We start from the raw sequence: 11919 nt of genomic DNA, 5'->3' as shown, positions 1-11919 counted from the left end.
ATTTTAAACCATAGGAGCTTAAAAACATCACAAGTGGCTGCATATGAACTTGTATCATATACATGTAAGAATAGAAGAAAAATCAACCAATCAGAATCGTCGAAAGAAAATACTGCCTAACGTTCCTTGGAGTTAGCTAAGATTTTAAATAACGCGACGTACAAAAACAAGTTATAGCAATGTATCAGACTTTTATTACTGAATCTACGTTTCTTTTTAATCGTCGTTCAGGTTCATCAGGTTACCCACAACAGGTACCCCATACTTTAATGTGAGTATGCTGGTAGAAATAATTCAACCTTTTATCAACAAGTTATTCAACGCTAGGTAAACTGCTAGTTAGCTTGTCATTATTAAGAATTTAAAGAGCATCTGGCAAACGTAGAGGACACATCAGTTATAATAGCTTGACCAAAATAATCAATTTATGTAATTTTATTTTATTTATTTTGTACAGAAATGTTTGGATTGGTAGCAATTTGTTGACAGCGAACTATTAGTTTTGACAATCTACAAATTAAAAAAAGAGAAAGCCTTCATTACTAGTTACTTGACTTGACTTTTCAAGTAACAGTACGGCACAGATAGGGAAACTATGCATGAATTCCAATGTTATTTTATACTATTTTAATTCTGCTATTGTATCTGCTATTTTAATTCTGCTATTTTATCTGCTATTTTAATTCAGCTATTTTATACAATTTTAATTCTGCTATATTATATTATTTTAATTCTGCTATTTTATCTGCAATTCTATCTGCTACTTTATCTGCTATTTTATACTATTTTAACTCTGCTATTTTTATAATGGTACTTCAGACTCATTTACATCAACACTGATTATTGTACTGTAAATGCTCTTATTCTGTCTAATCTTGTACTAATTGTTATGTTTTTGCTGTCAAGCACTTTGGGCTGCAATTCTTATATGAAAGGTGCTATACAAATAAAGCTTATTATATAGTATTATTATTGACTGAACCAGCAGATGGAGCCATCCAAGGCCAGTGTTCGGAGGCCACTTTTCTCGAACATGAAATGACACCTTCAATGTCAACATGCCCACCAAAAATGAATAGTTGTACAAAATGCAATATTGTCTTACTGAGAAATTGCATTGAAATTAGGCAGTGCCTGAGTGATTGGTTTGATTATTATTTGAACGGTCAAATTATTATTTGACCAGTTAACACATAAAAGGATAAATCCCTTGGAGATACTAGGATGATTAAGATGTGGCAGCCCAGGAGCAACTCTCCTTTCAATGTCTTGCTGTACACATGACAAACTTATTTCTGACCCTCTCTAATCCCCAAGGAGAAATCACAGTGAACTCACCGATCAGCAGCCCCAGTCAGTGCCTGTCAGAATGAACCAAGTGAAAACAGATGAGAGATATCAGCCAGGTTTCCCTATGCCCTGCATTCCTACTCCTGTTTACCAGCAGATCAACCACAGTAAGCATCTCTGAAACACATTTACTAGCACACTATCAAATTTCTAAGCAATATACTACTACAAATAGCTGCTACAACTTCTCCAAATCATGACAGCATATGCCAAAAATAGACAACATGAATCAGAAAAGTAGTCCCAAGTTGACACATACAAACAGCGATACAGTATAACGGACACAAGGGGTTGACAATCAGTGTGTAATGTCTCGCCCATTTAACCAATAAAAACAATTAGCATTGTTTGCAATGGTGTAGTAGTTATTTAAATGTTAAAGTTATTTATCATGTAACATTATGTTGTTTATCCCACCCATTTGTTATGATATTTGATAATGTTGTATGTTACACATTAAGAAAAATATATAATACTGTAAAAAAAGAGAAGAAGCTTTATCACAGATTGTGTAATTAAATTGTCTTATCTATGATTATTAGCTTAGCATTTTCACCGTTTTACCCTCCCAGTTAGGTATTTTCAAGGAGTTCCCGCCAACTTCCATCCCATGGGGACACAAGACGTGCCCAGCACACAAACACCACAGCCTCAATCAAGCACCTTTCAATACTGCGAGGAGGTGCTGAATTACACAAATAACTATCGTTTGGCTTCACTACCAGGTAACATATAATAACCAGAGCGTATTCTAGTGTACCAAGGCAGTGGTGTCAGTGTTGCATCTTATAATGGATAATAAATGTCATATTAATCCAATTCTAGCGTTATGCATAAAAAAAGAAGAAATGTTATTGTTGCCATAATCCCAACTACGTTGTGTAAAAAAAAAGCTTGATCCATTATTTTTAACTTGATACCTTTTTCTCTACCCAGTCAGATTTTCTGAAGGAGGTCCCATCAGCTTCCACTCTAACGGGACACAGCCTCCACCAGGAACCTTTGAGTATAACAGGCACATGTTGGATGGCCCGCAGAACAATAGTAAGCCAAAATTGTCAGGTGACCCCTGATTTCCAGACCACTGCTACTTAATAATTAGGATGGGTAGCAAAGAAGAGTAAAAAACAAGAAAACCGTAACAGGTGCTCAGGGCTTCTTGCATCACCTCTGTAAAATATTAACACCATCTAGTAGAAACGTCAGAATAGATTTATTGATCACATCGTAGGTTCGCTTTGCAGTTTTCCTTCTCCTGTTACACATTTACCTGGTGGTAATAATATGTTTTATGACCAATCAAATGTATTATATCTGTATGAAACATAAAGTACGGTGACATTTTAATAACTAATACAGTTAATCTATTTAAGTAGTGTACCTAAGTACAAATGTGTGGTAACTTGACTATTTCCACTTCATGCAACTTTATAGTTCTACTATAAAAATATTGAAATATTGCACTGTTACCCCCATATAACGTCCTCTTTATACCTCTGTAATGCCTGCAGAGGGAGCCAGCCGGCTACTTTAGCTTTGGGTATGAAAGGAATCTGTTGAGAGATTATATTTAGCTGTGACAGCGGCAACATGTACATGCACCTGATAACATGGCTTTATGAGCAACTTGGCTTTATTGTAAAACTTATTTTGCGATGAACCTTTATCTAGATATTCCATTGTGACCAATGAAAATACACAAATGTTATTTCTTGCCTTCACAATTAATTTATATAAAGGGTTTGAGTGATAGAAGTCCATTTCATTGATGCCTTTACTGACTGTCATCTTCAACAAGCTGCATTCCTTCGTGTTTTGCTCCAGTCTGGTTGAAGAAAATTCCTTCCCAAAGACAAACAGCAGAGTCCCTGACTCATAGCGCTGTGTAGGGGAGTGAGCAAACCGTACTGTTGACATCAGGAGGCCGGTGATGTCATGGTGATGTCAATGCCTCTAATTGTAAATTGCACACATAGCCTCGCTGTTGGCTGTGGTAACATTTCAGTCAGAGGGAAGACTCTGAAGGAGACTGTTTCTCTGGGAAAACCTGCGAGTAGATACATTATGGCTGTAACTGGGGATGAGACAGAAACAGGTATGTTTGCTATCATCTCTTTTACTGACAGATAAAAAAATATAGGGAGTTTTTACAGTTGTTGTTGTTGTTGTTGTTGTTGTTGTTCAGTTAAAATGCTCATTTAAGAATCTCTCAAAAAATAGTCAGTGATTATTAATGTCAACAATCAATGTGGCAAAATTCACAGTTAATTTGTCAGTATTGGAATTGGAAAGAAAAGTGTGATTGTAATAATGCTTTTCGGACATTACACATTTTGTTTTTTTAGATATTTTTCCCCAAATCCCTATTAGCAAACTTAATCATTTACTCAAATAACATCACAAGTAGGCTCTACTAACAGAGTCTCATTTTCCACAGTCAGCAGCAACAAGCTTACTTAAATATTTTCACAGGGTTTGCTTGTCCTCACAGCCATGCTCTCTCTCTGTTTTTCTTTCTCTCTGTCTCTCCACTGCTGCTCCTTCTCTCTATCCGTTTCTCTCTATGAAATGCTTCGATGCTCTGCCCACTCAGAGCACATAGCAGCAGTAGCTGACGTCACTGCTTTTCCTGGAACAGGCCCCCAGCAGCGACGCGTAAATGCAAACCAACGAATAAGATGTATATTGACGTCAGTCACCAGCCAAGCTGCGAATATATGCGGTTCCTTTTATGATTCCCACATATCACAGAATTAATCATCAACTTATTACATGATATGGTGGGCGGCGAGTTCTACTGGCAAACAATGAACAGAAGAAGTAGATAAGAATGGCACCATGTCTCAACGTGTAATTCTTTCTTTTTCGGTGACAAACAGCCATTTGATAAGAAATGTGGAATTCAGTCACTTACACGCTCTAATTATATTTGTTTATTATACATTCAGCACAGCCTTATATGCAATCATGCATTTGACAGCACACATGGAATGAGCATATGATAAATTAAACCATAGAAATCTTGAAAATCTAAATAAACTACAGAGAATTTACAGTATTTTTTGGTTGCACTCTGTGAAACATTGTAATGGAACCCTGACAAGAGCTTAAGAGCAAAAGTCATGTGAAAAGGTTAATAGTTACAGGATTCTTTAGGCTGTGTAGTAGTTTTCTGTCATTAAATTGAAAATAATTTACACACTGCCTGACATGTCGCACCAGATCTGTGTAAATGAGTTGTTCCTAATATTTACATTAGGACTGAAACTAACAATTATTGTCATCGTTGTTTAATTTCTTGATTAATCGATTAGTTGTTTGGTTTATAAGGAAATGGAAATGGTGAAAAATGGCGATCCGTGCATCCCACAGGTCAAGATGACGTCGTCCAATATCTTGTTTTATTCAAACATATTTACTGTCGAAGAGACGATAAGAAACCAGAACATATTAACATTTAAGAAAATGGAGTCAGAGAATTTGACTTGACTCAAACTGAAAATAGTTGGCAGTTATATTATATTTTCTTAAATAATATGTAATTATATATACCAGGTGTAACTGCTGCTTAGCTAACTGACCAAATCAACAGCTTGCAGATATGTTGACCCAATTATACTGAAGAGTAAACAAAGTCATTTGATATGGTCAACAAATCTGACCCGACATTTAGGAAACCGGCAAGATTTTAAATGACATTTTACAAAAATAACAAAATATACATGAAGTTACAAAATGATATGAACAGCTTAAATGACCAAATAGCACTGGGTAGCCCACCATAAGCAGATATATCCCTCTCAGTCTATACTGCAAAACTATTGCTTTAATATATCACCTCTTACAGTAACTTCCTGCTTACATAGTGCATTTTTTAAATTTGGTTCAATTGTTTTTCAAGCAGCTGATATACACGTTACTAAAGGTTTAATTGGTGCATACCAGTTGAATAACTCATGTTTGAAACAAGCCCGTTGTTACTTAGAATTTGGGGAAAACCTTTCCACACAAGCTTCATAAGGGATTCACATGAGCTGGTGCATCCTGATGACTGACTGTTGTTTTGTGTCTCCCCAGGCACCTCAGGTGACTTGACTGCCTGCCAGCTGCATAACACCAGCTCCAGCCTTCCACAGGGGGTGGCAGCCACCAGCACGCATAGTTTCCTGAAACCTGTGGACCCCTTACAAAAGAGGGAGCACCGCTTGATGAGGAACAGGTAGAGAGGACCGTTCACACTCATCAGCTTGGACCCGATACATAAATCAGCCATACTGATCATTTCCGCCGATATGAACTATATTAGATAAATGACAAATAGATAAACGCAGTACTCAAACTCTGGTGCTGAACAACACGACCGGTTCGAGACCACTTCCAATATGTGGTCTCGGAAGGTTTCTAAGCGAACCCTAGTGCGGTTCGATTGCAGTGAGAACACAATTACATTACATTACAGTTCATTTAGCTACAAATAATCCCACCCAATTGCAGAAAGTGAACCAAAACACAGGGCTTATGGGCTGCCTGCTGGGCACTTCTGCAGAAGTTGGATGTTCTCCTGACATCTGGGCCGAAGAGAACATAGAGAATATGCCAAACAAAGTCCAGTGACGTTTATAAAGACATTCGAGATAAACTGGAGGAGAAGTGATTCACGTTCTGTTGATTTATTACATATAAGTATTTACATTTTCCACCACCAGATTTCTGACCATCAAGAAAGAGTACATTTCCGGCCCTGCTCCTTCGTACACGCCCTTCAGCAAATTATTGTTTTTTTATTTAGTCCTCTTTAATTTGTGCACTGTGGAACTGAACCAGACAAACCAAAAGTATGAGTTTCACTATGGCTTGTGAAAGCGTCCTAGAAGTAATAGTTCAACATTCTGGGAAATACACTTATTTACTTTCTTGCGGAGAGTTAAATGAGAAGACTGATACCACTTTCATTCTTGTACATTAATATAAAGCTACTGCAGCAGCCGATTAGCTACGTTTAGCATCAATACTGGAAACAAGGGGGAATGACTCTTAACATGTTATATCCTGTATGTCTCCGTAAGTTTTCCCAACAGAAAGGACGGACAAGTTCATTTTTCAATTGTAAAATGTCCCCTTTAGTAAATATCTTGTTCAAAGTTCTTCTAAAAATGTGCGGATCCTTACCAAAAAGATCTTCTATGTTAATGTCGAAATACTCCCAATTGTTCATATTGATATTAACCTTAAACACATTAGTCGGGCTCCATTGGACATATTCACTATACCCTTGGAGTGTCCTTTCTGCTGTGTCTAATGTGTAATACGCAAACGCATACCAAATGACAATGTGTGACAATGACTGCATGAAATAATAACATCCACGACCCTATCATCATTCCACCGCATGATTCTCCTCCATCCAGGGTGTTTAGCTGCTAATTCTTAAATTGTCTCCCAATAACCTGCTCTGTAATGCTTGTTTGGAGCGAGGAGTGAGATGGCTGAACAGCTTGTGTTTGTGAGTAAGTCAGTTGTATTTGGATACGTCTGCTTTGATTACCTCATGCTTTTAACCTGCTTTTTGCTTGCTGTCTGTAGAACTTTGAGCTTATTGTGTGTTTGCTGTAAACAGCCTTGTGTCACCATTGGCACTGACTCACACTTCTCTTGTTTGCATGATCCCTGTGCTCCCACAACAGCCATCAGTACATGATCTTGGATGCTTTTAAAAAAAATGTTTTTGGGTGTTTTCCTTTGTGACATTCACCTCCTTTGATTGACACGTCCGATCCCTAAGGTATCGCAATCACGTTCATCATTTCTGTCATCTAAACATTCCGTGCCCGCATGAGGAAACCGTTTGTAACTTTTCTAATGGGATCCTTCTTTTTCCCCTTGGTGTAAACTGGTTCATGGCTCAAATGAGTTCTCTGTTGTATCTGGGAGAGAGAAGCCGAGACGTGAAATCTTCTTTTTCACGGTAAATTTTGTTGTCGCTTCCAGGGAAGCTGCCCGGGAGTGTCGACGAAAGAAGAAGGAATATGTCAAATGCCTCGAAAATCGCGTGGCCGTGCTCGAGAATCAAAACAAGACTCTGATTGAGGAGCTTAGAGCCTTAAAAGACATTTACCGACACAAAGTCGAGTGATTCTTTTGATTGTGTGGAATGTGTTTTGTCTGCTTCTGTGGGGTGTCTTGAGAACTCTGGTTTTACTCACACACATACACAAAACTCTCCTTGTCCTGGCTATAAAATGTGTTTACGCGATGATGTCAATGTTTCTGGCTCTGAATGATCTAATGCGCCACCACCAGCAAAAACAAGAACCTTATTTCAGGTCAGGGTTATTATCGGTGAGTATTACGAGGCGCTTATGTCCCTTTGAACAGGAATGCTGCCAAGAGATACAGAAGGAGAAGGATGGAAGATGTTCACAAACTGCTCAATCGTCACGACTTACTGGAGCAGGAGAACGAGAAGCTGAAGGCCGAGCTGCAGTGCCTGAAGAGACTGAACATCCAAAGAAGCTGCCTTTATCTGCCACCACAGCCTTCTCAGCCACCACCTTAACTGCACTGCATTTTACATTCCTTTATGATGACATTTAAAAAAAAAAACATTTGTTTCTATTAAAATACTATAACAAAATTGAGTTTGTGATGGTCTGTTTTGCTATGGCCAAATGTTTAAAGGGAATCGGGTCATCAGAGCTTCACGTCGCAATGTTTGTCTTTCATGTTATTCCACTTCAGAACTCCTGATGCAAGCGTACTACCAGGAATAAACACCCATCACCCATCTCCCGCGGTATTTGTACAAAAAGAAAAGGAAAAGGAGTGAATATTTAGTTAACAAATACATACGTTTGTGAAATTGTATTGATTTACTGTTTTAACTTAACTGTTTTGTGCATAATCTCAGTATACATGGCTGAATTCAGAAGTTATTTATGTAACATTTAACATTTTAAATGTTATGATTACACCATAATTAGAGGTCTTATGACATTTATTTTTATGTATTTTCTTTAATAAAGTTCTTGCTCAATCTCTCTGTTTCTTTTTTTTATGGAAGTAGGATGAGCACATACACACACATCCAGAGAAATATGGAGGTACTAAGGGAAAGTCAGTGATGGTATTCTCTGATTTAGTGGCTACAATCGACATCTCAAATACTCAAGAATGTGTTGCAGTTAAAAGAAAATTGTGTTGCTTCTCCAGGCTGATAATGACCAACTTATAGTAAGGACCAAAACAAATCCTGATGACCTAGGAAATAACACTAAAGAAACATGGAAAATACTTGCAGTTGAACTTTGTGTTTGCAAGAAAGACTGATTAATAGTTATGATAATGAAAAAGGAATTTGAATTTGACATGGAACACTGTTTTTTGTTAGCTTGCAGTGATAGTGTTTCCTCACTGCATTATGGAAACAAAACAACTGAGGAAAAACACCAATACCACTGAGACTTGCACTGCACCTGGGCCTGTTATGAAACCCTATTCCTGTTCAGTCTATAACAAAACACCGTCAACTTCCACCCTGATAGAGACAAAACAACACTGGAATGCAACAGTAGGGAAAAGGAAATACCGTCCGACTGTAGCCATAGACTTACTGCATCACAGAAAGCAAATGGAATGCTTTGTGTTATAGACGACAACAATACAAACATGTCATTGTCTCTGGTCAAGTCACTGATCATTACACTGACGGTTTTATGTAATATGTCAAATGCTGGACACTCATTCAGCTACAGCACACTATTTAGTCTGTGATCTTGGTTTGCAGAATTTCAAACTAATTTAAATTCAACTAAATTTCAAAGTAGCCTGTGTATCTTCTATAAAGTTTTAAGATGAAACGCAACGATAAGAAGAGAGCACTCTTGAAAAAAAACCTTTCCGATCCTGTAACAGTAATGTGATGTGGGTGTATTCTCTCTTTAATAGCAGTACAGTTGCCATACCAGCAGGCTGCACTACAGCACTATGCCTGATCATGTCAACCAATGCAATCGTGCAAAAACACTGTCAATTCTCATGTATTCAGTTTCCAGCATCATCAGTGATCAGTCTGAGGCTTCAACGTATAGATTACATATTGTCTTGCATGTCATGGAAAACACATTAAAGGATTAGGATATTCCTCAAGACCTCACTTTGTTTACGTTAACCTCTACTAATCTCACTTAATCCTGCAGAGAGGTTTAGTATGACAAAACATTTCACTCTGTCACAGGTAAACCAAAGCCCTTGTGGATTTGTCAGACATTAGTCAAGATTAAATCATTAACTAGCACTCAAAATGATCTTAAGAGGGAAATTACAGATGTCCATAACATGTCATAACCCAGTGATATACAGCAATTATGTTGACACAACTGTTAAAGCAAAAACACATTGCTATGTATTCTTAGTTTACTGTCATTATACTTACCCGAGATACATATTGGTGGAATGGAACAAATAATTGAAGGGCTTCAGGAAACCACCTGGACCCATAAGAGGGTCTTTTTACTTTCAACTTGTTTTTATATTTTTATTATTATTATTTATAATTATTTTATAAATGTCATAATTGTTCATTTATTACATACTTGTAACCACTCACTTGAACCGGAACCTTTTCCATCACAGCCACAGTGCTGTAGGTTTTTAAGATACATTTAAGTGCTGCTGGAAATGTTGTAATTTCTGCTTACAAATAGTCTACGGCCCTTCTCCAGCGATTTGGTAAAGGGGATACAAAAAGACAAACAGCAGGAATACAGAGTAACCGAAGGTAAAAACAATGAACATTGCTAGTAGCCTATACGTTTTTCTTGGCAAATTGTTTTCAAAATTAAACAACATGCAAATAGTCAACCTAACCCATACCTGTCAACATTAGAATTTCAAAATAAGGGAAATTTTCTCTCTGAACCAGCCAGCCCCAACCCATATAACGTAAATGTAAACACATAAGGGACGGGTTCAGGATGGTGCTATACTGGAACTGTTGAAAAATTATATAAAATTACTGGAAACCCAAGGCCTTAGTCATGATTTTCAAACAGTATACAGTGAGGAAGATCCCAAAGTGATCCTTCGTGGACAAAATATGTTTGATATGCATTACAAATGTCTCCAAGGCAACCCACAATTGAACTCCTTGTATGGTTTGAAAAAGACTTGTACCCTTAACTCATTGAAGTATTTCCATGTTTGTAATAATTACTCACTTGATGCATGACCTTTTTGAGGGTGTGACTCAGTGTGAGATCAAATGGACTTTCCAGGATTTATGGTTTTGACTACGGATTTTTAGAACGAAAGAAACGTCCCACAAAGATCATTTTGGACAGTGCTGGCAATGGCATTGGTTTGAATTCTATTCAGACATTGTGTTTTGTGAACAACATCCCACTGTTGTTTAGTGACATTATTCCTACAGGAAACGAAAACGGGAATGCATTTCGAGTGTTACAAAGTGAGGAAAGGTTCATAATAAAAATGTCGGAGCATAAATTCCATAAGCCATTTGATATTCAAACTCATACAATGTTTCAGATGAAAGTTTTGACATTATACCATGAAAATGGATTTGCTTATTGGAATCAATTAATATATTATTTAATAACATATTAATTAGTGTTACTTTAACTCTGTTTTGTGAGTTGAAGAAGGAACTCTGGCACAGTGTTACATATTTAACTATTATGAAAGTGTTCATTTAACTCATTTAAAAGTGTGGACAAATATAAACCCTGAAAAAGTGTTGAAATCAACTCTGGGAGTTAATTCAACCCTGGGCTTTTTGCAAGGTCCAGGATGTGGTTTAAACAGTGAGTTGGTTTATGTACATTCTGACTGAACCCAATTGAATCTAATGAGATAAACGCGTTATTAATGGCTGTCGTTATCGATATCCACATGAATATTAAAGTCACCTACGATAATTACTTTATCTGTTTTAAGGACTAAATTCTGAGAATTCAGATATAAATTCAGAACAGTGTATAAAATTGGCTTTATTGTTTTCCATGTTGGGGTTGAAAGTGTAAGAACAAGGCTTTTAGGTTTAGGATTGATTAATAAGCTTGAGTCTGCAACTCCACCTCCTCGGCCTGTGCCTCGAGGAACGTGAGTATTAATATGGCGAGACGGAGTGGATTCATCTAGACTGACATATTCTTCATGTCTCAGCCAAGTCTCAGTGAGACAAAATAAATCAATCTTATTATCTGATATTAAATCATTTACTAGTCCAGCTTTAGATGACAACGATTTGATGTTTAAGAGCCCACATTTAATTTTTCTACTTAGTTGCACTTTAGCAGCGGTGGTGTTAATTTTTATTAGGTTTTTTTGTTTAACACCCCCTCTGTTTAACATTGATTTGATTATATTCAGTGGTCATGGGGCAATCACAGTCATTATGGGGATTTGAATGGGCGAGAGAAGTGTGTAAAACTGCAACTCGGCCTGCTGGTCTCAACTCCGGGTTGTCATGGATTAGGTCCACTAATAAACTTTGTAATATTAGTAGATATGAGATCAGCTCCATCAGTAGGATGGATGCCGTCACTGCTAATC

The 11919-nt window shown here is 37.2% G+C and overlaps 1 protein-coding gene across 2 annotated transcripts; it reads left to right on the top strand.

Moving 5' to 3' along the window:
* Window positions 1–3327: 3327 nt before the first annotated feature.
* Window positions 3328–8384, top strand: LOC115025237 (cyclic AMP-dependent transcription factor ATF-1-like). 2 transcript variants are annotated; one of them, XM_029457269.1, is made up of 3 exons: window positions 3328–3445; window positions 5428–5569; window positions 7726–8384. In XM_029457269.1, exons 1-3 carry the CDS (start codon window positions 3415–3417, stop codon window positions 7904–7906), a joined length of 354 nt encoding a protein of 117 aa, XP_029313129.1. In that variant the 5' UTR covers window positions 3328–3414; the 3' UTR covers window positions 7907–8384. The 2 variants fall into 2 exon arrangements, with proteins under 2 accessions (XP_029313129.1, XP_029313130.1); XM_029457270.1 differs by having other exon boundaries at window positions 7339–8384.
* Window positions 8385–11919: the final 3535 nt, after the last annotated feature.

The sequence above is a fragment of the Cottoperca gobio genome, chromosome 20 (assembly GCF_900634415.1).
Source record: "Cottoperca gobio chromosome 20, fCotGob3.1, whole genome shotgun sequence".
NCBI lineage: Eukaryota > Metazoa > Chordata > Actinopteri > Perciformes > Bovichtidae > Cottoperca > Cottoperca gobio.
The sequence above is the reverse complement of the archived record's forward strand: the minus strand, read 5'-3'. Positions and strand labels throughout refer to the sequence as shown.